Source organism: Melospiza melodia, chromosome 21 (genome assembly GCF_035770615.1).
Source record: "Melospiza melodia melodia isolate bMelMel2 chromosome 21, bMelMel2.pri, whole genome shotgun sequence".
Classification (NCBI taxonomy): Eukaryota; Metazoa; Chordata; class Aves; order Passeriformes; family Passerellidae; genus Melospiza; species Melospiza melodia.
The window spans coordinates 3723824-3751204 of NC_086214.1; the positions used below are offsets into that span (position 1 = coordinate 3723824).

Sequence of the window (27381 nt, forward strand, 5' to 3'; positions counted from 1 at the left end):
GCAACGGTACCAGTACCAGGATCCGGGCACCGGGATCTGTACACTGGCACCGGGACCCGGGCATTGGGCACCGGTACCAGGATCTGGGCACCGGTACCTGGCACCGGGATCCGGGCACTGGGCACCGGTACCAGGATCCGGGCACCAGTACTCGGCACCTGGCATCGGGATCCGGGCACCGGGCACCGGTACTGGCACCGGCCCCGAGATCCGGACTCCGTGCACGGGGCACTGGCACCGGGCACGGTACCGGGCACCGGGCCGATCCCATCCCTCGTACCCGCAGCTGGAGCGGCATCCCCCGAATCCCGCCTGCACCCCCGGACCCCCCATCCCTTCACCCCCCGGTCCCCACCTGCCCCCAGTCCCCTTTCGGGCCGATGCCACCTGGGATGCGAAACGCCCCGGTGTCACCCGGGATGCGACACCACTCAGGTGCCAGTCACGGTGCGACACACATCCATCACCCAAACCCTGTGCTCCCCATACCGATGGGAGCAGCCCCCCCGTCCTCCCCCACCGCCGGCCTTGGCAGCTCCCCCCCTTTCCAGCTTTTTTGGCAGAGACGTGCCGCCTTGGAGAGAGCAGCGAGGAATTAAAAAAAAAAAAAAAATTAAAAAAAAAAAAAAAAGGGGGGGGAAAGGAAAAAAACCCTCCCCGAGCAGGCAGTCCAATCGGCGGGAGAGGCTCGTGTGTGTTTGGCCTTTCCTCATGACGTAGTGTCCTGTGCCTCTCCCCCCGCTCCCTCTCCCTTTCCCCTCCCTCCTCGCCCCCCTCCCCTTCCCCTCGCATCCTTGGAAGCAACAATTAAGCAGCTCTGGGATAAAACACACAGCCCGCGGGAGCACGGGGGCATTGCTTCAAGAGATGGCAAGGCAGGCAGCTGCACCCCTCCTCCCCGGAGTCCTCCTCCTCCTCTCCATCCTCCCGGCTACTCAGCAAGGAGGTAAGGAACGGAAGGCTCCTTCCGTAGCCCGGCCAGCTTCGCTCCGGTCCTGCGGGGACCCTCCGGGGCACCGGGGCTGCGACACCCCCACCCTCCGGGCACCCCCTCGCCTGCTCCGGCTGCCCGGCCCCGAGCAGGGACAGGCACCCACCCTCCCTGCCTGCCTCCCCGAGGGTGCGTGGGCAGGCCCCGGTGCCACCTCCCTGAGGGCTCTTTGCTCCCCAAACCGACAGGTGGCTTGTGCCATGCCCGGCTGGGACGGGATGTCACCGAGGCTGGTGACACGGGGCAGTCGGTAACGGCACCGCTGCACCACGCGCTTGTCAGGGGGAGCTGCGAGGGTGTCCTGGTGAGAGCCTTGGGGACACCAGAGGTTTGGGGACATGAGAGGTTTGGGGGCATGAGAGGCTCAGGAACACGCAGGCAGGACACCACCAAACTCCCATGGGACTCAGCAGCGCGCGGGGCCGGGGAGGTGCCAGCTGTGACCCGCGGTCGGTGGCAGCGGGAGCTCGGGGCGGTGGGTGGGTGGCAGCATCCCGCGGTCGCTGTGTGCGAGCGGCCGCTCAGTGTGTGGCCGTGACAGCCGCGGGGCTGCTGCAGCTGCACAGCGCCCCGACCCACCCCGACCGCGGGCTGGGGGCGCCCGGGGCCCGCACACCGCCCTCATCGCCACCAGCGCCGGCTCCCTGTCCCAGCGCCGTGTGACAGCTCAGCCCGGGCACACGCAGGTGTGGCACACGCGGCCGGGGCGGGGAGGTGACAGCCAGCGCAGGGCTCTCTCTGTGTCCCGCCGTGTGACACAGCCCGGCCAGCGCAGGGCTCTCTCTGTGTCCCGCCGTGTCACACAGCCCGGCCAGCGCAGGGCTCTGTGTCCCGCCGTGTGACACAGCCCGGCCAGCGCAGGGCTCTCTCTGTGTCCCGGCCGTGTGACACAGCCCGGCCAGCGCAGGGCTCTCTCTGTGTCCCGGCCGTGTGACACAGCCCGGCCAGCGCAGGGCTCTCTCTGTGTCCCGCCGTGTCACACAGCCCGGCCAGCGCAGGGCTCTGTGTCCCGCCGTGTGACACAGCCCGGCCAGCGCAGGGCTCTCTCTGTGTCCCGGCCGTGTGACACAGCCCGGCCAGCGCAGGGCTCTCTCTGTGTCCCGGCCGTGTCACACAGCCCGGCCAGCGCAGCCGATGCCTGCATGGTGACCTGCCCCTGTCTCGGCTCAGACTGGAGGCTGAACTCCCACCCAGGCGGGGAGAAGGGCTGAGCACAGATTCAGAGCCCCCGCTGAAGTGGCCAAACTGGGCAGAGGGCTTGGAGGAGGCGACAGCACCACCAGGGAGGGGACAGTCACCTCCGGAGAGCCGGGTGGCTGTGACAAGGACAGCGTGTGATGGGCAGGGCCACCATCAGCCGCGGGGTCGGTGCCGGGGCTGTCGTGCGGGGTTTGTTGGACAGAGAGGATTGAGGAGCCGAGGAGAAGAGGGGGCAGGATGCTGTGGGCAGTGCCAGAGCTGGATGGGCACCAGGACAGCCACAGCCACCTGTCACCAAGGGGACAGCAGCTCCACCTGCCCGTGCCCTGCAGCTTGCAGACTCCAGCCTCGGGGTGGCCCCAGCTGGGCAGGCAGTGGGACCCCAGAGCCTGGAGCTGCCTGGGAAGTCGAGCTGCTCTTGGTGCCTAATCCTGCTCAGGGTGCTGGATGGGATGTGCTCAGTCCTGGGCACTCTCCACCTCTGGCACTGAGAGATGTGGCTTGGTGGTCGAGGCTGGCTTTGTTCTGACCCTTCAAGCCATGGCCAGCTGGGACCATCTCTGGAGGAATCTGGACCCCGGGTGAGACCCTGCAGCAGCTCCTGAGCAGCTTGGGACTGTTGGCCCCACTCGGGCCCTGGCTCAGTCCCCAGGGGTGTTGCTGCTTTGGGAAGCAGCTCACAGAAGAGGTGAGCTGACCCTGGAGATGGTCCCAGTGCTGGTGGGACACGGGAGGCTCTCCCATGGAGGACTGAGCAGTGCCAGCCCTTGGGGACAGAGCTGGCACAGAGGCATGGTGGCATGCTGGCATGGTGAGGGGGGTCCCAGGGTGCTGGGGATGTTCAGGGCTCTGTCCTCCAGCACCGGCTGCCAGTGCAGCTCCAAATCAGCCTGGCAGGAGAGGGAACCCTGAGACATCCCAGAGCTGAGGGATTCATACCCAGGCTGTCACCTCAGAGAAGTGCCAGGGGTCTGGGCTGGCAGCACTCAGGAAACCCCCAGCAGCAGGTCAGGATCAGGATCAGCCCCTGGGGATCTGCCCCTGGGGAGCAGAGCTGTGCTGGCACTGTGGGGATCTGCACACTGGTCACTGCAGGGGGAAGGTGCTGTGATTCCCTAAAGGTGCCAAGTGCAGCCTGTCCCAGCATCTGGAGCAGGGCATCCATCCCTCGGTGCTTCCATCCATCCCTTGGTGCTTCCATCCATCCCTCGGTGCTTCCATCCATCCCTTGGTGCTTCCATCCATCCCTCGGTGCTTCCATCCATCCCTCGGTGCTTCCTGTGTGGAGCACAGGGGATTCCCCAGCAGTGACACCCCCAAGGAGGGACAAGAGGGGCTCTGGGGATCTCCCAGCCCTGCAAGCTCTGGGCCCACAGGGAGCAGCTCGGGTGGGTGCAGAGGGGCAGCACTGGCTGTGGTGGCACCTGGCCCGGGGCTTGGGGACCCTCTGAGGAGAGCCAGGGTCCCCAGGGCGGGGCTGGGATGGCATGTCCCCTTCCCAGCCGGAGCCTGGCCTGCAGGGCTGCCCCTCCCTCCCCTCGCAGCTGGCAGGGTGCAGCTCGCCCGCCGGGCTCGCAGATGAAAGCTGGAGCTTCAGGGGGGCTGGAGAGGAGCCAGGCCCGGCCCCAGCCCCCCCGCTCCCCCGAGCTGCTACCAGCGAGCTCGGCCCGGGATGCAGCACAGCTTCAAAGTCGCCTGGAGACTGAATGTTTCCATAACTTTCTCCCAAGAAAAAGAAAACAGCGGAACGAGGGAAGAGGGGAAATGTCGGTGGTTTTGCACTGAGGCTCCTCCGGGTGCCCATGGGCAGAGAGGGGTGAGGGGTGAGGATGTGCTGTGCTGGATTCTCCGTCCTGGCCTCGGTCTCAAAACCTATGGAATAAAGAAATCCTCTGCATTTCTGGCCCGTGAAGGGAGCTGCAGGCACTGGTGCAGATAGGAACGGTGTGGCTGATCCAAACGGGATCGGAAGCAGCTCTGGCAGGGGAACGGCCTGGATATCCACACCTGTGGATGGAGCTGGGGGGGAAATGTCCCATTCTCATAAACAAGGAGACTCCACACCCGATCTGAGCACCTCCATGGCTCACACCCTGACACAGCTGGGGCTGCACGAGTGGCTGCCAATTCTCTGGTCCCTGGATTGAGAAGCCGTCCCTGGGGTGGGATACAGGCTCACAGCCAGCCCAGCCCTGGAGACAGGCTGGGAGCCCAGGAAATTCCCCTTCCCAGGGTCCTGGCAGGCTCAGAGCAGAGGCAGCACAGAGCTCCTTCAGCGCTGGGAAGCTGCTGACTCAGTCTCCCCTTCCCTGTTGTGCCAAGGGAATGAGTGGAGAGGACAAATGGGAGCACACAGACCCCAGACTGGGCTGGGGGCTGCTGGCCCTGAGGCTGGGCAAGGACAGAGATGACCAGAAAGTGATGGCCAGAGCCCAATGTGGTCACGGTGTCACCAGTGTGTGGGCTGTCACCAACACCTGTGCTCAGTGGTGCTGCCAGGGGGAGGGACTGGAGATGCTGGGGGGATCTGGAGAGAGCCCCCAGCAGTACCTGCACCAGGGAACAGCCCCAGGCTGGGCTCTGGGGGAGCAGCTTGTGAAGGAGCATCCAGGGCAGTGCAGGTCTGGCTGCAGAGCTGGTCAGGAAGAGCTCCTGAGGGAAAGGTTTGTCCCCCCAGAGCCACATGGCATCACCACCCAGCCACCCATGCCACTGCCTCCAGGCCATCCCACCTCCTGCCAGGCCTTGCTGACCTCCTGATGTGGGCAGGCGCAGCAGACAGAGCAGCACAGCCTCCGCAGCCCTCCCAGATGTGTCCAGGCACGGAGCCCTCTCTCTGGGATGGTGCCTGGGGAGGGAGCTGTAAAAGCATCACAACAGTGGGACCCTCCTGGCAGGACCCCCAGTGCCCCTGGAGGGTGGTGATGGTGATAAAGGGATGACTTTGGCAGCTGTGGCTGTAGGCAGGTGACACCTGGACATTTCTGTGGTCCCCACACTGCAGGGATGCTGTGAGAAATCCTTGTCCCAGCTTCCTTGGGAGCCTCCAGCACTGGCACAGGGTGACAGAGGGGTGGGGAAGGTCAGTCCGGGCCACCCCAGCACCAGGGACCTTGCCTGGTTTTGGGGGGCTGAGGCTGGGGAGATGATGGGGGCTGAGCAGCCCCTCCCGGGTGGGGACAGTCCCTGGCCGTGCCCCAGGGTCCCTGGCCATGCCTGGCTCCGGCTCCCAGCGGCAGGGAGGGAGAACTGGCACTGAGCAGACGCTTGGAGATTGTTGGGAAACAAGGCAGGAGCTGGAGTTGTGTTTTTCCAGGCTGGGGGGGGCGGTGTGGGCGGGAAACGTGCCGGGAAAAGGAAAAGGAAAAGGAAAAGGAAAAGGAAAAGGAAAAGGAAAAGGAAAAGGAAAAGGAAAAGGAAAAGGAAAAGGAAAAGGAAAAGGAAAAGGAAAAGGAAAAGGAGCCGTTCTGTCCCCCTGGCCGGGCCGGGCTGGGCCAGAGGGCTGAGTGCAGGTCCCCTCCTGTCCCCTCCTGTCCAGGGATGCCCTGTCCCTGATCTCCTGAGCACTGCCCGACACCCCTGTCACACACGGGGGTGTCCTGGTGGATCCAGGCGGCCTGGGCATCTCTGCCAGGTGCCAGGGTGGAAAGGACCTGTGAGCAGGGCCCAGGGGACACCCCCATCCCTGCCACGGGTGGGGCACAGTGTGGGGGACACCCCCAGAGTTTGCCCCACATCTGCAGATGTGCAGCACAATGTGCTGCGGTGTGCCAGCCCTGCCAGCTGCCTGTCCCCCCGGGGGCTGGCACTGCCCTGCCCAGCCCCGCCCAGCCCCTGGGCACTGCCCAGCCCCGCCAGGGCTGCCCCCACCTCCCAGGGCTGGGGAGGCCCCTGCAGGTGCTCAGGTGCCAGCCGGGCCCCCACAGGGTCTCCAGTGCCCCCTGAAGCCCATCCCCTGTGGCAGCGCAGGCACCAGGGCTGGCTGCAGCTCCCCACAGGGACTGTGGCCACAGCAGCCCCCCCACACCCTCCTGGCAGCCCCCCTGCCCTGCTCTGTCCTGCAAACCCCACCACAGCCCCTCTCCTGCTGCCTGAAGAGGAGCTGCCCTGTGCACTGCAGCCCCTCGTGTCCCCAGCCCTTCCCTGTGCACTGCAGCCCCTCCTGTCCCCAACCCTTCCCTGTGCACTGCAGCCCCTCCTGTCCCCAACCCTTCCCTGTGCACTGCAGCCCCTCCTGTCCCCAACCCTTCCCTGTGCACTGCAGCCCCTCGTGTCCCCAACCCTTCCCTCTGCACTGCAGCCCCTCCTGTCCCCAACCCTTCCCTGTGCACTGCAGCCCCTCGTGTCCCCAGCCCTTCCCTCTGCACTGCAGCCCCTCGTGTCCCCAGCCCTTCCCTGTGCACTGCAGCCCCTCCTGTCCCCAGCCCACCTGCAAGTCCCCAGCCCACCCAGGGCCCTGCTGGAGCTTGGGGCCAGCCAGGGGGGCAGCCTGGTGGCATTGGTGGCCTGCAGCAGACATGTGGCACTGCCAGAGTACAAAACAGCCAAAAAACCCTCCTGTGGCCTCTGAGTATGAGCTGAGATGCTCTGGGAAGTGCTGGGACCTGGGTGGTGACCTCAGTGTCACACAGACAGGCAGAGGGACACAGGGGAGTCCCATGGCTCTCAGCAGTGTGCCCCCCAGTCTGTCACTCCAGTGCCACTGGCCTGAGCTGGCTCTTCCCACTGGCACCTCGGCAGGCAGGACACACCCAGGGATCCTTGGGGCAGCCCCAGAGGATGCTCAGGTGTGGCTGGGCCCATCAGGGACTGTGGGGATGGACTGGGACAGCCCCGGGTCCCTGGCTGTGCCCAGAGCCACCCCCAGAGCCACTGAGGCTGCAGGGGATGGAGACAGCCCTGGCTGTGGGATGGGGCAGGAGCTGGGACAGCTGGACAGCACCAGCCCCATGTCCCTCCTTGCCATGCAGGCCAGCTCCTAATGACACCTGGGTCCCAGCTGGGGCCCCTCCAGCCCTGCCACCACTGTCACACTGTCACAAGGAGAGGCAGGGACCTGCCTGCGAGCTGCACATCCCAACTCCTCTGCAGGGAGCAGCAGGGGAGCCAGGAGGAGCCCCCTGCCTCCCTGCCTGGGCCTCCGGGGCATTTTAACAAGGCTCTCTTCTCCTGCAGGGGTTCCTGGTGCTATCCCGGGAGGGGGAGTCCCAGGAGCAGGCTTTTTCCCAGGTAAGGGGGCCCAGGCACCACTGGGAGGGGGCATCTGCAAGGATGGGCAGGTGCCTGGGGGGCCTCGAGTGCCTTTGAGACACCATGGAAGGCTGGGGAGCTGCCAGCCAGGATCAGGTGACATGGGGACATCTTGTCTGGCTGCTCACCATGGACTCAGCATCAGCCCCACAGTGTGGGGACGTGACTGGGTGGCAGTGCCAGGGTTGCCCAGGGCTGGCACCTACACCCTGCCTGGGAGGTGCTCAGAGGTCACAGCCTGTCCCCAGACCTTCAGCTAAAATCCTGGGACGTGACAGGGGGGATGTCCCACCCCTGACAGCCGTGTGGCCCCCCCACCTCCCCAGGGACCCTCGGGGGCCTGGCTGGGTGCTGGGGGCTCCCGGGGCAGTGCTCACACTCTGCCCTTGCTCGCAGGTGCTGGAGTTGGAGGTTTGGGAGCAGGTGAGTGCTGGTCCCCCCTGACAGGCTGTGCTGGGCTGGGGAGAGGGGCAGGATGCCCAGGAGATGGGCAGGGGGCTGCCCTGTCCCCCGTGTGCCCTGCCTGGGCACGCTCAGTGGGAGGATGGCTCTGACCCCTCTCCCTGCCCTCGCTCTCCCCTAGGACTCGGGGCTGCAGGAAAACCTCCCAAACCAGGTAAGAAGCCTTTCCCTGGCTCTCACCACCCCCAGGCCAGTGGCTGGGACATTTCCCAACCCCTGCTGCCCTCACACTGCTTCCCCATGGCCAAGGCACGCCCAGCCCTGCCCTGCCACACTAATCCTGCCACAGCCTCCAGGAGCCTCCTCCCACACCCTGCTTCAGCACTGCCCCCTGCCCCCCAAACACCCTCTGGGGGTGCTTGCTGCCTGTAGAGCTGTGCCTGGGCTGCGGGAGGAGATGCAAAGCAGGAGCCAGTGTCCTGGTGGGAGGCTGGCAGTGCCTCCACCTGCCTGCCATCGGGGCCAAGCAGCTTTTGCAGAGGCTCCTGCAGCCCACGCTGGGCTTTGCCTGCCTTAGGAATGCTGGGGAGAGGGGACATCACCAGGAGAGAGGGGAGATGCTGGCAGGAAGATGTGCAGCTAGAGGGCACCGAGCCTGGGGCAGCAGGGACTGAACATGCAGCACCTGGGGCCAAGGGAAATCACAGAATCATAGAATGGCCTGAGTTGGAAGGGACCTTAAAGCCCATCTCAAGCCACCCCTGCCATGGCAGGGACACCTCCCAGTGTCCCAGGTGCTCCCAGCCCTGTCCAGCCTGGCCTCGGGCACTGCCAGGGCTCCAGGGGCAGCCCCAGCTGCTCTGGGCACCCTGTGCCAGGGCCTGCCCACCTCCAGAGCAGAGCATTTCCTCCTAACATTGAATCTAAATCTCTCCTCTTTTGGTTCAAACCACTCCCCCTTGTCCTGGCACTCTGTGCCCGGTGTCTTGATCCCCATGGAGAGATTGATGCTGCTTCAGGCAGGCCCTGGGGTCCCCCTGTGCCCACCCCGGGGGTCCCCGCTGTGCCCAGGGCAGGGCCACCCCACACCCCCGGCCCCCCAAGCGTGCCTGGCTGCACTGTGGGAGCTGCAGCCCGAGGCAGGGGCTGACAGCCTCCGTTTGCTCAGATTTCAGCTCGTGGAAAGAAAAACAAGGCCCTTTATTTCGGCGTAATTAAAACCAAACGCGGGGCGGCTGCGAGGCCCGGCCGAGGCCCAGCCGAGCGGGGCCCGCGCCCGGAGCCAGCGGCTCCGGAATTTGCGCCTGGAGGGAGCGAGGGCTGATGAGCCCCAGATGTTGGAAGGCAGCGCTGGCCGGAGACCCAGGGACTCATTCCTCAGCCATAAACATTTTGGTTCTGTCCCCCCGTGGCCCGGCAGGACGGGGGGTGGGTGAGGCAGAGGGACGGGATGGAGGACCCGAGCGCTGGCGAGGACATTTGTCACCCATCCCTGTGCCCGTCCCTGGGCTGTTCTCCCATCCCCACGGTGCCACAGGGACTCCTCTGTCCCTCTGGGCCCAACCACATCCCAGCTCACCCCGCTTCTCTTCCTAGGGGTCGGAGGACTTGGGGGGGTCGGAGGACTTGGGGGACTCGGCCCCCTTGGCCTGCAGCCAGGTGAGCACTGACCACTGTCCCCCCTGCTCCTGGGGTGATGTCCCCAGAGACCCATCTTGGGGACAGCACATCCCTTGTCCCCACCTCCTCAGCTCTCCCCCATCTGGGCTGGGTGCCCTTCCTAGACCTGAGGGACCACAGGCACCCAGCAGGCGGCCCCGAGGGCCCCCAGCATGATGGCATCAACCACAGTGGGGTGACCCTGCAGGAGAGGAGGCACCTGGGGTCCCTGCAGGGCCAGCAGCAGAGGGACAGTGCCTGCAGGGGTGTCAGCACCCACTGCAGGGGTGTCAGGTGTGGGTGCCAGGTGGGATGTGGATGGGAGTGCGAATCTGGGGGATGCAGGACAGGGCAGTGCCTGCTAACGCCACCTTGCCCAGCCTAACGCCAGCCCTGGCACTGCCACGCAGCCCCCACAGCTCAGCAGCCCCTGTGCTCACGGAGGGGCAGGATGCCCTCTGGGCAGTTTAGGGGTGCTGATGCTGGCTGTTCTCCCCACAGGTGCTGCGGGTCTGTTCCCCGGAGCCTTCCCCGGGGCGGCGTTCCCGGGAGCTGCCTCGGCCGCGGCGCTCAAGGCTGCAGCCAAAGCTGGTGAGTGCTGGGGGGGTCTGGGCAGGGTGGGCTCGGGCAGCCCCCAGGGGTGTCCCCTGGGCATCTGGGCCAGCACAGATTCCCCTGGAGCCAGAGCTGATGCTCTCGCTGGGCTCCCCAGTGACTCCAAGGGTCCCAGGCGTGGGGAATTGGCCAAACCTGAGCCCCCGGGAGCACAGGCCACACAACTGCCTGGTCCCTGTGCCCAGTATGGGGGACCCAGCCCTGGGACTGCCTCAGGGTGTCCCCTTCACCCCCCCAAGGGCCAGCTTGAGCTTGTCCCCTCTCTGGCACCGTTCCAGCCAGCCGCAGGTACACCCCTCTTCCCAATGCCCCCAGGTGCTGGCATTGGAGGCGTGGGTGGAATTGGTGGTCCTGGTGGCCTCGGGGTCTCCACAGGTAGGAAATACCCCTCGCTCCCAGCAGAGCCGAGCCTGGGGCAGAGCTGTCCCCGGGGTGGGCAGGAGCCGGGCCGGGGCTCAGGGCTCTCTGCTGCCCGCAGGTGCCGTGGTACCGGGCGCGGTGCAGCCCGGCCTTGGCGCGGCAGGGAAACCCCCTAAAATACCAGGTAGGTGACGGCCCCGGCGTGGGGGCCGGGGAGGGGAGCGATTCTAGCCGGCCCCTCATCCCTGAATCTCTTTTGCCTGCAGGTGCTGGGATTCCTGGAGCTTTTCCGGGTGGCGTGCTCCCCGGCGCAGGTGAGCTGGGGTGCCCACCCCACTGTCAGCACCCCAGCTCCGAGGGGTTCCCCACCCTGCCAGCAGCACCCCAACTCCAAAGGGTTCCCCACCCTGCCAGCACCCCCGTGGGGAGAGCGCCCTGCGCTGCCGCCTGCCTGTGTCCTGCTGCTCCCCACAGCTTCCAAACCCCCTGGCTGAGGCTACAGTGACATTTCCACCGTGCCAAAGGCACGGGGCGACCCGGCAGCTCCATCCTGTGCCAAGCGTGGCGGGGGCAGGCAGCACCAGCGCTGGGAGAGGAGCTGGCACAGTGGCCGAGGGGAGGAGGGGGAGGTGGCGGCAGAGAGGAATTCCTCAGTGCAAAGTAATTTGGGGGAGGAAAACTTGTGAAAACAAGATGTTTCGACACTGTCCGAAGCGTGTTGCTGGTCAGGAATGTCTTTTCCATGTCTGAAAATGCTCGAGTTATAATGAAAGACATTTGTAAGAAGGGGAAAAAGAACCCCAAACCAAAAGGAAACTCAAAACCCAAAAATCCAACCCAAACGATTCCAAGGCCACAAGACTGTCTGCTGCCCTGGAGGGCTCGAGAGCCCTGTCTGGCCCCAGGCCACCGAGCATCAGCAGGGCAGGGAGCACTGCCCAGGCCTGGCTGGGGCTTTGCTGTCACCAGTGGGACCCCTCTTGAGTGCCATGTCCCCTGCAGGCTCCCAGTCTGTTCCACGGGCAGCTCCAGGCCTGGAGCAAACCCCTCCTGGCAGCTGGAGGTGCTGGCAGCTGGCACAGGGCAGTGCCAGCAAGACCCCAAGGATGAGGGTGCCATGGTGACAGGGATTTGGCAGCTGGCTGTGGGGGTCTTGGGTAGCAGTAACATCCCCAGTGAGGCCCCAGCTCACCCCTCTGCTCTCTGCTCCAGGTGTTCGCTTCCCTGGCGTGGGAGTGCTGCCCGGGGTCCCCACTGGAGCTGGAGTCAAGCCTAAAGCCCCAGGTAGGTCCCCTCCTCCCCTTGGAACACTGGGGCTGGATCAGGGCTGGCTCCAGCTCGGCACTCCAGCCCAGCCTTTGGGATCACAGCCCTACAGGGCACTTGGCAGTGAAGCCAACCTATGGCTGAATCCACTTAGGTTAATTTGGGCCTCCAGGAGCAGCCCAGGGCTCACACAGGTGTCTTTGTGTTTCCTTTTAGGAGCTGGAGCCTTTGGAGGAATTCCCGGTGAGTGCCCCATCTCTCTTGCATGTCCTTCTCTTCCTTCCCAAGCCTCTTCCTCACAGCCAAGGTCTCCCCACACCAGAAGATGCCTCAGGGCTTCCCAAGCCACCCCCTCTCCTGTGCCAGGGTGCCCTGGGGCACCCCCCTCCCTCCGGGACTGGTGGCAGCTGTGGCGCGGGCTCCAGGTGAGCGTGTGCTGTTGGTTTGCAGGACTGGGAGGTTTTGGAGGTCAGCAGCCCGGTGTCCCTCTGGGTTATCCCATCAAAGCTCCTAAGCTCCCAGGTAAGCTCCACAGCCAGCAGAGTGGCTTCACTGTGGGTGCAGGATCCCCAGCAGCCAGGAGGAGGATGTGCCGTTCCCCAGGCCTGAGGCACGGTGCCCGCAGTGCCCCGGAGCTGGCAGTGCCCGTGCTGGCCCTGGGACAGCAGGACAGAGCTGGGGGCTCTGCTGTGCCCTGCCTGTGGCACCCTGGGCAGCTCCTGGGGTGATCTGAGCATTGCCCCCGCTCGTGTGGACAGTGCTGTGCCTCTGTGCCTCCCCTGGCTGTGTAAGGTAGGAAGGGTCACGTTTGGGGAAATGCTCTGGGCCACGCCACCCTGGGATGTCCCTGCCAGCTCCTGCTGGCACAAGGCACAGCCCTGTTTCTGTGGCTCCTGGGGTTGGGCCTGGCATTCACCTGGGCCAGGTGTCCTGGCTCAAGGAGCTGTAGCTGAGGCTGCTGGGGGCTCCAGACAGATCTCTGTGCCCGCTGCCCACCTGCACAGGGCTCAGCCCCAGCCCAGGTCAGCCTGGGGAAGCTCAGCACCCCTTTGCCAGCCCAGGCCATTCTGGGCACCTTCCCCTCCCAGCCCTGGGCTGAGTGCCAGCTCTGCCTGTCCCCGGGCAGCCGTGCCCATGGAGGGACAGTGGCAGGTTCTGTGCCCCCCAGGGGCCGTGCTGCCACCTGACTGCTCCCCAGTGCACCCTGAGGAGGAGGGCAGCCCCATGCAGGCAGGGCCCCATCCCCGTGCATCCAAACAAGCTGCTGGAGGCAGGAGAGCCTCAGGGAGAGGAGCCCACCCCAGGCAGCACATCCCAGCCCAGCACATCCCAGCCCAGCTCCAGCCCCAGCAGCTCTGTTGGCTGCCCCCAGCAGGGCCTGTGGCCACAAGCAGCAGCAGGGATCCTGGCCCTCTCCTGTTTGCTGCACTAGAGCAGAGTTATGATCCTTAAGGAGCTTTGGCCCTGCTGCCCGTGGACCCTGTCTAGGTCCCAGCCCCAGGATAGGGACCAGCACCACGGGGGTGTCTCCAGACCTTCCTGGGGTGCTGGGGGATGCCAGTTTGTCACCTCTGAGGGCTCAGGGTTGGCAGTGCAAGGACAGCCTGTGCTGCTGGCTGTGGAGGCTCTTGCCTTGATGCTATGGGTGGATCTGGGGATGCCACACGTGGGCTGTCCCCTGCACTGTCCCCACTGCAGTAGGTCCAGGTTGAGAGGGGAAGAGGGACAATGGGACAAACAACATTTTCAGCGGAAAATCATCTCTTTAGATGACTTGCTCCTGGGCTGTCCCACTGAGGAGGTGGCCTGGGGGTCACTCACCTCACTGGAGGCTCAGTCTGAAGCTGTGGCTGAGGTCAGGGTCCCATTGATGCTGTAGGGATGGGGACCACTCCCCAGTGTCCAGCTGTGCTTGGGTGACATTGGTTTATGCAGAGCCCCAGTGTGTGCAGGGCCTGAGCTCACTGGTGACATTCCCATGGATACAGCATGGGCAGGGGCTGCCTTCCCATCCAGCTGGGGGTGGTGGGGAGCAGGACTTGGACCCAGCAAAACCCTTGGAGATCCAAGGCTTGGACTTCTGGCCCTTGGAGTCACCTCCATGTGTGTCACCCCTTTCCCAGCATTATGGCGAGCAAGGTGCTGATAAGGTGCCCCTGGATGGGCAAGGGTGGCCCTCAAGGTGGGGCACACCTGGCACAGCTCACTGTGAGCCTCTGCCTGCCAGCACCACTGTGCTGATGTGGGATTGCCTGGCAGGATGGAAGGAAATCTGGTCCCCACATGCTGGCTGCTGGGAGGGGATGGAGTCCAGTGCTCAAGGAGATGCCGTGCCATGAGTAATTCCATCCTGGCTGCAGGCAGCCATATCCCTGCCCATGGCCCCCTTGCTGGAGGCACCCCCCACCCTGTGCAGCTCGAGGTGTCCCTCCCAGGAATGTGGCAGCCCATGGCCTCGGGCTGCAGCCAGCAGTGATGGGAGCTGGGAACTGCTGTCCCCGTGCCAAGCCCACGGTCCGTGCTGAGTCAGGGGCATCCCCACCACTCCGAGTGCTGGGATCCGGCTCTTTTGCAAGGAGACATTTCCCTGGCCACAATGTCCCAGCCCATAATCCCTCCCCATCCCTTCACACCGACCTCCTAACGAGGTCACGTTTCAGCCGAGGCTCCCAAGCCCTGATTCCAATTAAAGCCTTTCCTCCGAGCTGGCCGGGGTGCAGCCAGCTGGGTACAGCTCTTGCCGCGGGGCTCCCGCGGGACCCCTCGCTGGAGCGGGGTCATGGGAGGCTCCTGCACAACAGCTCCAGGCGCCACAGCCCTCGGCCTGGGCTCAGAGGGGCGGCTCCTTCCGTCACGGCTTCCAAGGTGAGGGAGAACAGCATCTCCTGGCCCAGCTCCAGCACGGGGGTTTGTATCCCGGAGGATTCACTGTCGCAAATGGATGGAGCCCCTGGGCCGGTGCTGCAGGGCCCTGGCAGAGGGGGGGCCACGCTGTGGGGCAGAGGGGACAGGGCCAGCAGCAGCCAGGTGCTAACCCCCCTTCTCTTCTCTCTTCTCTCGTCCCCAGGTGGCTATGGACTGCCCTACACCAATGGTGAGTGCTTGTGTCCTCATTCCTCGTGGCTCCACCGTGACCTCGTGGCCACTGACCCTCGGGCTGGTGTGAGGGATATCCTGCTCCCAGGGCGAGGTGGCCCACCGGGGACCTCATGCCTTACCCGTGGTGGCTGTGGACCAGCCTGGGAACCCAACTCTCCTGGCATTCCTGGGAGCTGTCAATCCTTAGGATATGTCCTGAGCCACTCCAGCTTCAGGCAGGGATGTTTGAGCTGGGATCTCAAGTGGGGAGGAGTTGGCTTTGGCATCCACTTGCGGGGAGCAGGAGATCCAAGGGGGCTGCTCCGTCTGTCTCGTTGTCCTTCCCCTGGCTGATGCCTGACGTGGCTCTACTCTGTGTTGTGATTGCAGGCCTCAGGCCCGGCGGGATAGGAGCCGGCCTCCTGGCAGGAAAGGCAGGATACCCCACCGGGACAGGTACACTGGGCCCGCAGCCCCGGGGTGGGGAGTGGCACGGCCATGGCAGGGGAACTCCACCCTGTCCCCTTGCTGGCCCTGGACGGGTGCTGGGCCCTGCCCGGCTGCCTGCGGCCTGCAGGGACAGCGCGGCCGGGAGCAGCACCTCCCGCAGGGACAGCCGGGCCGGGAGCAGCACCTCCCGCAGGGACAGCCGGGCCGGGAGCAGCACCTCCCGCAGGAGAGGGGGACGGACGCTGGCAGGAGTGCCCGGTCCCCAGGGTCCCTGTGGGGTGGGGGAGCTGAGATGGGAATGGTGCCAGGGTGGCTCAGTGCCCGTGTCCCTCCGCAGGGGTCGGAGCACAGGCAGCAGCAGCGAAGGCAGCAGCAAAACTTGGTGAGTCGCCCTCTGCGGCACAAACACCACCCACGTCCCCAGCAGGGAGCTGCTCCCTGTCCCTGCTCCCTCCCTCTCAGCCCCGGGGGTGCTGGCTGTGTCCCCGTGTCCCCGCTGACCATCCTGTCCCCCGCGGCAGGAGCTGGTGTCCTGCCCGGCGTTGGCGGCATCCCAGGAGTTGCACCCGGTGTTGGCATCGGCGGTGTCCCAGGAGTTGGAGGTGAGGCGATGAGAGGGCTCTGCCCTGGGGCTCGGGGAGGGTTTCCTTCCCTTATCCCACATCCCTGACTCTCTCCTGCAATCCCGGCAGTCGGAGGACCGGCAGCGGCGGCGGCAGCAGCAAAGGCAGCGGCAAAGGCGGGAGCTTTTGGTGAGTTCCTGCTGCCTCGGACACATCTCGGGACAGGGAAGGGCCGTGCATCGATTCCAGGGGCTGTGCGGCTCCACAGCTGCCCTGGCAGCTCCTATCCCATTCTATGGGGTGCTGTCCCTGCCCTGTCCCAGCTCCAGCAGCTGTTCCAGCAGCGCTGAAGGGCTGAGGGCCCCTCGGGATGCAGCAGCCTGGCGGGGGGCAGAGCATGCCCTTCACACGCGGTCTCTCCATGAGATGTGGATTTGCTCTGCCAGGTGCCAGTGGGGTGGCCAGGACTTGGTGTCTGTGCTGAGCTGTCCTTCCCTAGTGAGGGATGCTCCTGGTGATGCAGATCTCCACTGCTCCCTGTTTGACTGCTCTGTGGGAGAAAAGTGAGGAGCAAATCACACATTGGGGCATTTAGGGAAAACATGCCAGGTCTGAGGCAGCTGAGATGTATAGCCACAACCTTGGGGGGTCCTGGGAGTCCCCAACATCCTGAGTAGCCTGATGGGCGTAAGGAGCTGGGAATAAAATTCCCAAGAAGATCCCAGGTACCCTGAGGAGCTGCTTTAGGATGAGTGAGGAGCCCACCACAAAGCTGGTGCCCAAGAGACTCCTGTGACCCTGGGGCAGACCACGTCCCCACTGTGGCAGAGTGGGGTGTTTGTGGGGGGTCTGACTACTCTGCTTCCCTCCAGGTGCTGGGGCAGTGCCTGGAGTCGGAGGTGTCCCTGGCTTGGTGCCCGGTGTCGGAGGTGTCCCCGGGGCGGTGCCCGGTGTCGGAGGTGTCCCCGGGGTGGCAGGTGACTGTTCCAGGAGCCCTGTCCCCGTGGCCCGGCTCTGCAGGGCCATGGTGGCTGAGGCTCCGTGTCTCCCTTGTCCCCAGGGGTGCCGTCAGCAGCAGCAGCAGCAAAGGCAGCTAAGTACGGTACGTGCTGCGAGGGGCCCCAGCCCCCGGGACCCTGCCCGCCCTGCCCCGACACACGGGGGTGCCCAGCCTCGGGCTGTGCCCTGGGAGCACTCCTGAGGGGAAATGGGGAATGCTCAGCCCAGCTCCTGGCTGCTCTTCTGGGCCTGCCTCCATCTGCAGGGCAGGACCTTCTCCCTCTCCTGGGTTTCTCCATGGTGCTCTGTGGAAGTGGACAATGAGCCCCAATTCATGGTTTTAGATTTAACTGAATTCTTGGATTTCGTACCAAATCCATTTCCAGAAGCTGATCTGTTGCAGGATCTGCTGCCCAAGGGCTCAGTGTTGCTGTCATTTGGGCAGAGATTCCTGGCAGAGGGGCCCTTGCCCAGGGTCAACATCCTCCAAAAACTTGCCTGGGTTCAGAACCAGATCCAACTGGGGCTAGCAATCCCTGCCCTGCCCCGCCGGGGTCTGTCCTGCATGAGGCCGTGGATGCTCCACTCTCTGGGGCACAATGGTGACACCGAGCCATGGCAGTGCCAGCACTGAGCTCTTGCTGCAGCCAGCTCTGATCTGTCCCCTCGTGTCCCCGCAGGCGCCGGCGTTCCCGGTGTCGGTGTGGGCGGCGTCCCCGGCCTGGTGCCCGGAGTCGGAGGTGTCCCTGGCTTGGTGCCCGGTGTCGGAGGTGTCCCCGGGGCGGTGCCCGGTGTCGGAGGTGTCCCCGGGGTGGCAGGTGACTGTTCCAGGAGCCCTGTCCCCGTGGCCCGGCTCTGCAGGGCCATGGTGGCTGAGGCTCCGTGTCTCCCTTGTCCCCAGGGGTGCCGTCGGCAGCAGCAGCAGCAAAGGCAGCTAAGTACGGTACGTGCTGCGAGGAGCCCCAGCCCCCGGGACCCTGCCCGCCCTGCCCCGACACACGGGGGTGCCCAGCCTCGGGCTGTGCCCTGGGAGCACTCCTGAGGGGAAATGGGGAATGCTCAGCCCAGCTCCTGGCTGCTCTTCTGGGCCTGCCTCCATCTGCAGGGCAGGACCTTCTCCCTCTCCTGGGTTTCTCCATGGTGCTCTGTGGAAGTGGACAATGAGCCCCAATTCATGGTATCAGATTTAACTGAATTCTTGGATTTTGTACCAAATCCATTTCCAGCAGCTGATCTGTTGCAGGATCTGCTGCCCAAGGGCTCAGTGTTGCTGCCATTCGGGCAGAGATTCCTGGCAGAGGGGCCCTTCCCAGGGTTACTGTCCTCCTATATGAGGTGGGATGGTGAGATCCATCAGGTATAACCATCTCCAAGGAGCTACAGTAGGGCCAAGGGTCATGGCCAAGCAGGAGGGCAGCCTGGAGCTTGGGCCAAGGGAGGAGGCAGAACTGGCCTGGGGTTTCACACTGCATTGGGGGGGTCCATGTTCTTCTCCAAAAGACAGAGCCAGAATTTCCCTCGCCAGGTCCCAGGACCTTCTCTCTCATTGTTACTGTGAAGCTCTGAGAGTCCCCAGGAGGAGCCATGGTCAATGGCAGGTCTCCTTTAGGGTTAAATCACTGATGCCCATCGCATCTATAATTAGTAGAAAAAATCCTTCTACATGTCCAGGGAAGGATGGGATACAGGAATTTAGGCAGGAACTCAGCAGAGGTCGCTCTGTGCTGTGGTGGCCCTGCTGAGCAGGGTCCCATGAGGACAAAGCCCTCTGACACTCAGCCCTTGCAAAAGTGACCCGGTGCTTGTCCGTGTGGCACTGATGTGTGCCAGCAGGTCCAGGCGGTCGGCTCCCCAGTCTGACCAGTGCCCCCCCAGACACCTGCTGGGAGACCCAGCCACTTCTCCTGCATGGCCTGTCTGGCTGCAAGGCCTGCTGTCCCTATGACAAGGAGCAGCCTGGGCCCTGTGAGGATCAGGGTCATTGTGCTCCCTGTGCCGGTGACTTCCAGGCAATCGCTGGCAGAGTCACGGGGCCGATCCCTGCCCTGCCCTGCCCCGCCGGGGTCTGTCCTGCATGAGGCCGTGGATGCTCCACTCTCTGGGGCACCATGGTGACACCGAGCCATGGCAGTGCCAGCACTGAGCTCTTGCTGCAGCCAGCTCTGATCTGTCCCCTCGTGTCCCCGCAGGCGCCGGCGTTCCCGGTGTCGGTGTGGGCGGCGTCCCCGGCCTGGTGCCCGGAGTCGGAGGTGTCCCTGGCTTGGTGCCCGGTGTCGGAGGTGTCCCCGGGGCGGTGCCCGGTGTCGGAGGTGTCCCCGGGGTGGCAGGTGACTGTTCCAGGAGCCCTGTCCCCGTGGCCCGGCTCTGCAGGGCCATTGTGGCTGAGGCTCCGTGTCTCCCTTGTCCCCAGGGGTGCCGTCGGCAGCAGCAGCAGCAAAGGCAGCTAAGTACGGTACGTGCTGCGAGGGGCCCCAGCCCCCGGGACCCTGCCCGCCCTGCCCCGACACACGGGGGTGCCCAGCCTCGGGCTGTGCCCTGGGAGCACTCCTGAGGGGAAATGGGGAATGCTCAGCCCAGCTCCTGGCTGCTCTTCTGGGCCTGCCTCCATCTGCAGGGAGAACCTTCTCCCTCTCCTGGGTTTCTTCATGGTGCTCTGTGGAAGTGGACAATGAGCCCCAATTCATGGCCTTAGATTTTACTGAATTCTTAGATTTCGTACCAAATCTGTTTTCCACCTGATGGAAGGCCTGCTGCCCAAAGGTTCAGTGGTTCTGCCATTAGGGCAGGGATTTGTGGCACAGGAACTCCTTCCAAGGGTCACTGTCCTCCAAACTGTGGTGGAATGTTGGGATCTATCAAGTGCATCCAACTGGGTCTAGCAAGACCCAGGTGTCCAGCAGCCATAACCACCCCAAGCTGGAGCTTGTGCACATGGACAACTGGCCCTGAGGTTCCATGCAGGACTGGCTTCCAGTTGCTGCTCCAAAAGGCAGAGCCAGCAGCTGGTACCTGGCCAGGTGCCAGGACCTTCTTCTCCATCTTCACTGCAGAGCCCTGGGGGTCCCCAGGAGGAGCCATGGTCAATGGCAGCACCCATTACAGGATTAAAACACTGATGCCCCTCTCTTCCATTTCTCTTCCATAATTTGTAGAAAAATCCCTTCATGTGCCCTGGGAATTATGTGATTCAGGAATTCAGGCAGGAGCTCTGCAGGACTTGCTTTGCGCTGTCACGGCCCAGCTGAGCAGGGTCCCATGAGGACAAAGCTCCTGCATGGCCTGTCTGGCTGCAAGGCCTGCTGTCCCTATGACAAGGAGCAGCCTGGGCCCTGTGAGGATGAGGGTCATTGTGCTCCCTGTGCCGGTGACTTCCAGGCAATCGCTGGCAGAGTCACGGGGCTGATCCCTGCCCTGCCCCGCTGGGGTCTGTCCTGCATGAGGCCGTGGATGCTCCACTCTCTGGGGCACCATGGTGACACCGAGCCATGGCAGTGCCAGCACTGAGCTCTTGCTGCAGCCAGCTCTGATCTGTCCCCTCGTGTCCCCGCAGGCGCCGGCGTTCCCGGTGTCGGTGTGGGCGGCGTCCCCGGCCTGGTGCCCGGAGTCGGAGGTGTCCCTGGCTTGGTGCCCGGTGTCGGAGGTGTCCCCGGGGCGGTGCCCGGTGTCGGAGGTGTCCCCGGGGTGGCAGGTGACTGTTCCAGGAGCCCTGTCCCCGTGGCCCGGCTCTGCAGGGCCATGGTGGCTGAGGCTCCGTGTCTCCCTTGTCCCCAGGGGTGCCGTCGGCAGCAGCAGCAGCAAAGGCAGCTAAGTACGGTACGTGCTGCGAGGGGCCCCAGCCCCCGGGACCCTGCCCGCCCTGCCCTGACACACGGGGGTGCCCAGCCTCCGGCTGTGCCCTGGGAGCACTCCTGAGGGGAAATGGGGAATGCTCAGCCCAGCTCCTGGCTGCTCTTCTGGGCCTGCCTCCATCTGCAGGGAGAACCTTCTCCCTCTCCTGGGTTTCTTCATGGTGCTCTGTGGAAGTGGACAATGAGCCCCAATTCATGGCCTTAGATTTTACTGAATTCTTAGATTTCGTACCAAATCTGTTTTCCACCTGATGGAAGGCCTGCTGCCCAAAGGTTCAGTGGTTCTGCCATTAGGGCAGGGATTTGTGGCACAGGAACTCCTTCCAAGGGTCACTGTCCTCCAAACTGTGGTGGAATGTTGGGATCTATCAAGTGCATCCAACTGGGTCTAGCAAGACCCAGGTGTCCAGCAGCCATAACCACCCCAAGCTGGAGCTTGTGCACATGGACAACTGGCCCTGAGGTTCCATGCAGGACTGGCTTCCAGTTGCTGCTCCAAAAGGCAGAGCCAGCAGCTGGTACCTGGCCAGGTGCCAGGACCTTCTTCTCCATCTTCACTGCAGAGCCCTGGGGGTCCCCAGGAGGAGCCATGGTCAATAACAACTCTCCTTTAAAGGTTGAATCACTGATGTCCCTCTCTTCCATTTCTCTTTTATAATTTGTAGAAAAGATCCCTCTGCATGCCCAGGGATGGATGGGATTCAGGAATTCAGGCAGGAACTCAGTAGAGGGTGCTCTGTTCTGTGATGGCCCAGCTGAGCAGGGTCCCATGAGGACAAAGCTCCTGCATGGCCTGTCTGGCTGCAAGGCCTGCTGTCCCTATGACAAGGAGCAGCCTGGGCCCTGTGAGGATCAGGGTCATTGTGCTCCCTGTGCCGGTGACTTCCAGGCAATCGCTGGCAGAGTCACGGGGCCGATCCCTGCCCTGCCCTGCCCCGCCGGGGTCTGTCCTGCATGAGGCCGTGGATGCTCCACTCTCTGGGGCACAATGGTGACACCGAGCCATGGCAGTGCCAGCACTGAGCTCTTGCTGCAGCCAGCTCTGATCTGTCCCCTCGTGTCCCCGCAGGCGCCGGCGTTCCCGGTGTCGGTGTGGGCGGCGTCCCCGGCCTGGTGCCCGGAGTCGGAGGTGTCCCTGGCTTGGTGCCCGGTGTCGGAGGTGTCCCCGGGGCGGTGCCCGGTGTCGGAGGTGTCCCCGGGGTGGCAGGTGACTGTTCCAGGAGCCCTGTCCCCGTGGCCCGGCTCTGCAGGGCCATGGTGGCTGAGGCTCCGTGTCTCCCTTGTCCCCAGGGGTGCCGTCGGCAGCAGCAGCAGCAAAGGCAGCTAAGTACGGTACGTGCTGCGAGGGGTCCATGGTCACTGCCTTGCAGAACCTGGTAGGATCCTGGAATGCCTCCCACTGGGTCTGGCAAGACACAGAACTGATCCCTCTCCTGCCCTGCTTGGGTCTCTCCTGGTAGTGGCTGTGGATGCTCTTCTCTCCCAGCCATGATTATGAGACAGAGCTGGAACTGGCCCAACCTTTCAGCTGTTAATGCAGCCAGATCTGACTTCTCCCATCTTGCTCCCTGCAGGAGCTGGCGTTCCTGGCATCGCTGGCGTTCCTGGTGTTCCTGGCGTTCCTGGTGTGCCTGGGGTTCCTGGTGCTGTTCCTGGTGTTGGAGGTGAGCAGATGGGGTGTCAGCAGCCGCTGATGGGATGCTGGCCTCAGCAGGTCCCTGACTGTGTCCCTTGTGTCCCCGCAGTTGGTGGCCCGGCAGCAGCGGCCGCAGCCAAGGCTGCAGCGAAAGCAGCGGCGATCGGTGAGTCACCACTGTCACCACCGTCACCATCGGCTGTCCCAGGGAGGGAGGAGGTGTGTTGGCACACAGGAGAGGTGGGGACACCCCGGTGCCGTGGAGGTCAGTGGGATTCCTGCTGTGGAGTCTGTCCCCTTGGACACATCCCTGAACCTCTCTGCAGGAGCAGGACGTGTTCCTGGTGTTGGCATTCCTGGTGTTGGCGTGCCCGGTGTTGGCGTTCCCGGTGTTGGCGTTCCTGGAGTGGGTGTGCCAGGTGTTGGCGTGCCCGGTCTGGTGCCTGGGGTCGGCGTTCCAGGTGAGATGGTGCCCAAGGGATGCTCGGATGTCCCCAGCAGTGCTGTTGGGACGCGTTCCTGACCCTCTCACTCCCTGTCCCCAGGAGTTCCGGCAGCCGCTGCCAAAGCAGCCGCCAAAGCAGCCAAGTACGGTAAGCTGGGATCTCTCTGGGGTTATCCACCTGTCCTGTCTCCTGCTCATCCCCACCCCAGGCTGCTCCCCTGTCAGGGCTGAGGCCCAGCAGTGCCTGGGGTCCCTGGGGCTCAGGGTGAGGGACGAGCTCCCTGAAGGGCTGAATGTGGGATGAGGTTCTGGGTGTCTCAGGGCTGCTCTCCAGTGAGCTGAGCCCTGTGGAACATCCGAGTTCACCATCTTCTCGTACTTTGGTCCATCCATACCCCCCCATTCTGCCCACCCAGCCACAAGACCACCACCTCGGTGTCCATCTGTCCCCTTCTCTGTCCATCCATCCGTACCTCCTCCACTCATCTATTCAGTCACTCCACATGCATCCACATATCCATCCATCTATCCACACATCCATCTCACCATCCCTTCAACCATTAGTGCACCTCATCATCCCTCCATTCATCCATCCCACCATCCATTCAACCACTCCCCATTCACACACACATTCATCTCACCACCCCTCTGTCCATCTGGCCATCTGAGCATCCATGTGTCCATCTCAGCATCCATTCATTCATCCATCCAACCATTCATCCATCCCACCATCATTTCAACCAGTGCTCATCCAGCCTCATATCCATCTCATAATCCATCCACCCACCCACTCATCCAACTCCTCCTTCCACGTTTCCTCCCGAGCTGAAGCCCAGTCCTTCTCTTTCTCCTTACAGGAGCAGGTGGCCTGGCTCCCGGTGTGGGTGGCCTGGCTCCCGGCGTGGGTGGCCTGGCTCCCGGCGTGGGTGGCCTGGCTCCTGGAGTAGGTGGCCTGGTTCCTGGAGTAGGTGGCCTGGTTCCTGGTGTTGGAGGTGTCCCAGGTGAGGAGGATGAAGGCAAGGGTGAGAGCAGCCCGGCTGGTGTGGGGGCAGTTCTGGGGGCAGGACAGACTTGAGGAGAACCTCAGCAGTGTCCCTGGGGGGCTGCAGACAGGGCCTGAGGGATGGGCTCTGCCCAGGTTTGCTGTGAGACCTCCCCAGGGTCTGACCCCCCCTGCTGCTGTCTCTGCCCAGGTGTTGGAGGTCCTGCAGCAGCAGCCAAAGCAGCAGCCAAGGCAGCCAAATTCGGTGAGTCAGCCTGGGGAGCCCCTCAGGCTCCCTACCAGCCCTGGTGTGGCTCTGACCCGTGCAGGGGATGCTGGGCACGGGCACCCAGGCCTGGCACATGATCCCACACAAGCACAGGATCTCTCACCCCTCTCTCTGCAGGTGCCGGGGTTGGAGGGGTGCCAGGGGTGGTGCCTGGCGTGGGCGGAGTGCCCGGAGTGGCACCCGGTGTTGGTGGCGTGCCCGGCTTGGTGCCAGGGGTGGGAGTACCTGGAACTGGCATCCTTCCTGGGGCAGGTATGTGCTGTGTCCTGCCCTGCTTGGGGACAGCGGTGGCTGGGAATGCTGAAAGCCACCGAGCCACATGAAGGGGTGGCAGGGAGGGATGTGGGTGGCATGGAGGGGAGGGTGGTGGCACATGAGACGGTGTGGGGTGACTGTCCTAACCGTGGTGTCCTCACTCACTTTGCAGGCATCCCCCAAGTAGGGGTGCAGCCTGGTGCTAAACCTCCCAAATTCGGTACGTACCCCTGCCCCAGGGCCACCTCAGACTGTCCCTGGGCACCCTTCTCCTGCAGCCATTGGGGTGCTGACCTCTCTTCCTGCCCCCTGCATGCTCACTTTGCCCCGATGGCCCAGGCATGGGAAGTGGTGTGCTGTCACCCATGGGTGCCAAGTGCCACCTGTACCCCCTGCCCTGGACTCGCTGAGGAGAGTTTTCTCCTCCATGTGTCACACAGGGGCGGAAGCCCCTCTGGGTGCTGTGAGATGGGTGCTGGGGACCCCCAGCATGGGTGCCAGGGCCACCCCAGCAGGTTGGGCAGTGGCTGGGGGTGCTCCGAGCCGGGGCTGCCAGGCTGTGGGGGACAGGTGCTAACGGTGTCTCTCTGGCAGGTGTTCCTGGGGTTGGAGTCCCAGGGGTTGGTGGCCTCCCAGGTAAGTGCTGGCAGGAGCTGAGCCCAGGCAGTGGGGATGTGCGGGCAGAGGGATGCTCCCATCCAGGGCTGGAGCTGAAGGGATGCTCCCTCTGGGCTCGGAGGGAGCGGGGCTACCCGAGAAAAGATGAGCACACTTGGGAGTGGCTGAGGAGTGGGACAGACACTGGGGACACTGCCTGTCCCTGCTGGGGCTCACCCGGGCTACTCCTTGTAGGTGGCCTTGGCGTCGGTGGGCTCGGCGTTGGTGGCCTCGGTGAGTGATGCTGGGCCCGGAGTGGGGCTCCCAGGGCTGGGCTGCAGGGAGCAGCAGCAGCAGCAGAGAGCTGGCAGAGCCATGAAAAGGAAAGGGAATCTGTGGGTCACCTGTGTCCCCTCCCAGTCTCACAGCACAATCCCACCCTGCATTGTCACTGTCCCCTGTTGTGTTTGTCACCTGCCCTGTTCCCAGGGGGTGATCCAAAGGGATTGCCATTGCTGAGCAGGGACTGAGGGCCACAGCCCCAGCCTTGCCCCTGCCATGGGAACAGGGGATGGTACTGTACCCTGTCCCCAATGTGTGGAGATGCAGGTCCCTCCTGGGACCCTCTGGGCCCCTCCTGAAGGGTCTGGGTGTGGCCCTGGGGCAGTGAGTCCGGGCAGGGGCTGCCCTGGTGCCCCCCTCTGACTTAGGACTCTTGTATCCAGGAGCTGCTGGGAAACCTCCCAAGCCAGGTAAGGGACAGCCAGAGGGGCTGGAGGAGTGACTCCGGTGCCTGTCCCCATCCACATTCCCATGGCTGTGCTCACGCTCCCCACCCTCACTGGGGCTCACCCACCTGCAGGTTTTGGTGCTGGGGGGCTGCAGCCAGGTGAGTGCTGCACTTTGGTGCTGGCCTGGGAGTGTGTCCCCTATCCTGCCACACTCGTCCTCGCTTGCTGTCCCCGTGCTGCTGCCATTCCCTGCTGAGCACCAGCTGCCTGGGAGAGCACTGGGAAGCCAGAGAGGTGCCAGGGTGGGGACGGCGGCTTTTGCATCAGCTCCTGTCCCTGGAGTGAGCACGGGATCCCAGCCAGGCTGTCCCCAGTGCACGCTAGAGTGGCACCGCTGTCACCGGCTGTCACTGGCTGTTGCTTTTTCCCCAGGCGTTGGAGGTCCCGGCTTCGGCGTATCACCGCTATTTCCAGGTACCACCCACCGCCAGCTGGGCTCCGAGCACACACCGGGGCCGTGTCCGTGTCCGTGCCTGGCCAGCTCGTGGGGACGCGGCCACGGCCGGGGAGGGACCCGGGGCTGGGCTCAGCCGGGGGGCTGCCCTGGGGGTGTGGGGCACAGAAAGGGGGGTGCCCCGTGGTGCTGAGGGCTTCGCTCTCCTTTCAGGTGGGGTCGGCGGCCTGGGATTCGGCGGTGAGTATCCATTGCCCCGCGGGGCGTTTTGGGGTGAGGGCGCATATCCCCGTGGGGGTCCCGCTCACCCTGCTCTGCCTTCCCGCTGCAGGGAAGCCCCCCAAGCCCTACGGAGGAGCTCTGGGTGCCCTGGGCTTTAGAGGTGAGTGTGGTCCCCAGCTCCAGCGGCCGGTCGTGTCCCCCGTGTCTGTCCCGTCCCTGCGGGGTGTCCCCCGTCCCTGTCCCATCCCTTTGGGGTCCCCCCTGTCCCTGTCCCATCCCTGTGGGGTGCCTTTCCCATCCCTTTGGGGTGCCCCCGTCCCCGTCCCATCCCTTTGGGGTCCCCCCTGTCCCTGTCCATCCCTTTGGGGTCCCCCCCGTCCCTGTCCCGTCCCTTTGGGGTGCCCCCGTCCCTGTCCCGTCCCTTTGGGGTGCCTTTCCCATCCCTTTGGGGTGCCCCCGTCCCTGTCCCGTCCCTTTGGGGTGCCCCCTGTCCCTGTCCATCCCTTTGGGGTGCCCCGTGCCGCTCCCATCCCTTTGGGGTGCCCCGTGCCTGTCCCGTCCCTTTGGGGTCTCCCCTGTCCCTGTCCCATCCCTTTGGGGTGCCCCCGTCCCTGTCCCGTCCCTTTGGGGTGCCCCCTGTCCCTGTCCATCCCTTTGGGGTGCCCCCGTGCCTGTCCCGTCCCTTTGGGGTGCCCCGTGCCGCTCCCATCCCTGCTGGCTGAGGCAGGCCTGACCCGCGTCCATCCGCCATGGCAGGCGCGGGCTGCGCGGCAGGGAAGTACTGCGGGAGGAAGCGGAAGTAACGCTCCGTCACCGATCACCTCATGAACTTTGGTGCTACTGCATGGTCCAGAATGTAAATCCGAAGCAAAGCTGAGACACCCTCTCCTCCAGCCCCGGAGCCCCCCGTCCATCCCGGGGCCGTTCCCCGGCAGCGCCCGGCCCCCCCCGGCCCTCGGTCCCGGCAGGGAGCGCGGAATAAACTGCGGGGAGCAGCCGTCCCCCTTGGTGCTATCGCTCTCTGCGGGATTTGGGGGCCCCAGAGCTGACCCCCGGGGGGGCACAGGATGAGGGGCACCCCACATTGGA

General features: G+C 64.4%; 1 protein-coding gene across 4 annotated transcripts; it reads left to right on the plus strand.

Moving 5' to 3' along the window:
- The first annotated feature begins 750 nt into the window (after positions 1–750).
- On the plus strand, positions 751–27381 carry ELN (elastin). 4 transcript variants are annotated; one of them, XM_063173729.1, is made up of 42 exons: positions 752–946; positions 7367–7420; positions 7838–7864; positions 8025–8057; positions 9440–9502; positions 10004–10093; positions 10433–10492; positions 10596–10661; positions 10744–10791; positions 11690–11761; positions 11960–11986; positions 12194–12265; positions 14811–14837; positions 15212–15277; positions 15609–15653; positions 15793–15873; positions 15964–16023; positions 16707–16811; positions 16895–16936; positions 17514–17651; positions 17735–17776; positions 19023–19160; positions 19244–19285; positions 20384–20521; positions 20605–20646; positions 21751–21888; positions 21972–22013; positions 22256–22345; positions 22427–22483; positions 22644–22778; positions 22863–22910; positions 23620–23763; positions 23956–24009; positions 24151–24285; positions 24461–24508; positions 24883–24924; positions 25141–25179; positions 25611–25637; positions 26049–26090; positions 26284–26310; positions 26402–26452; positions 27049–27381. In XM_063173729.1, the coding sequence occupies exons 1-42, from the start codon at positions 868–870 to the stop codon at positions 27093–27095; spliced, it is 2823 nt and encodes a 940-aa protein (XP_063029799.1). In that variant the 5' UTR covers positions 752–867; the 3' UTR covers positions 27096–27381. The 4 variants fall into 4 exon arrangements, with proteins under 4 accessions (XP_063029802.1, XP_063029799.1, XP_063029801.1 ...); XM_063173731.1 differs by lacking the exon at positions 26049–26090; XM_063173730.1 differs by lacking the exon at positions 25611–25637.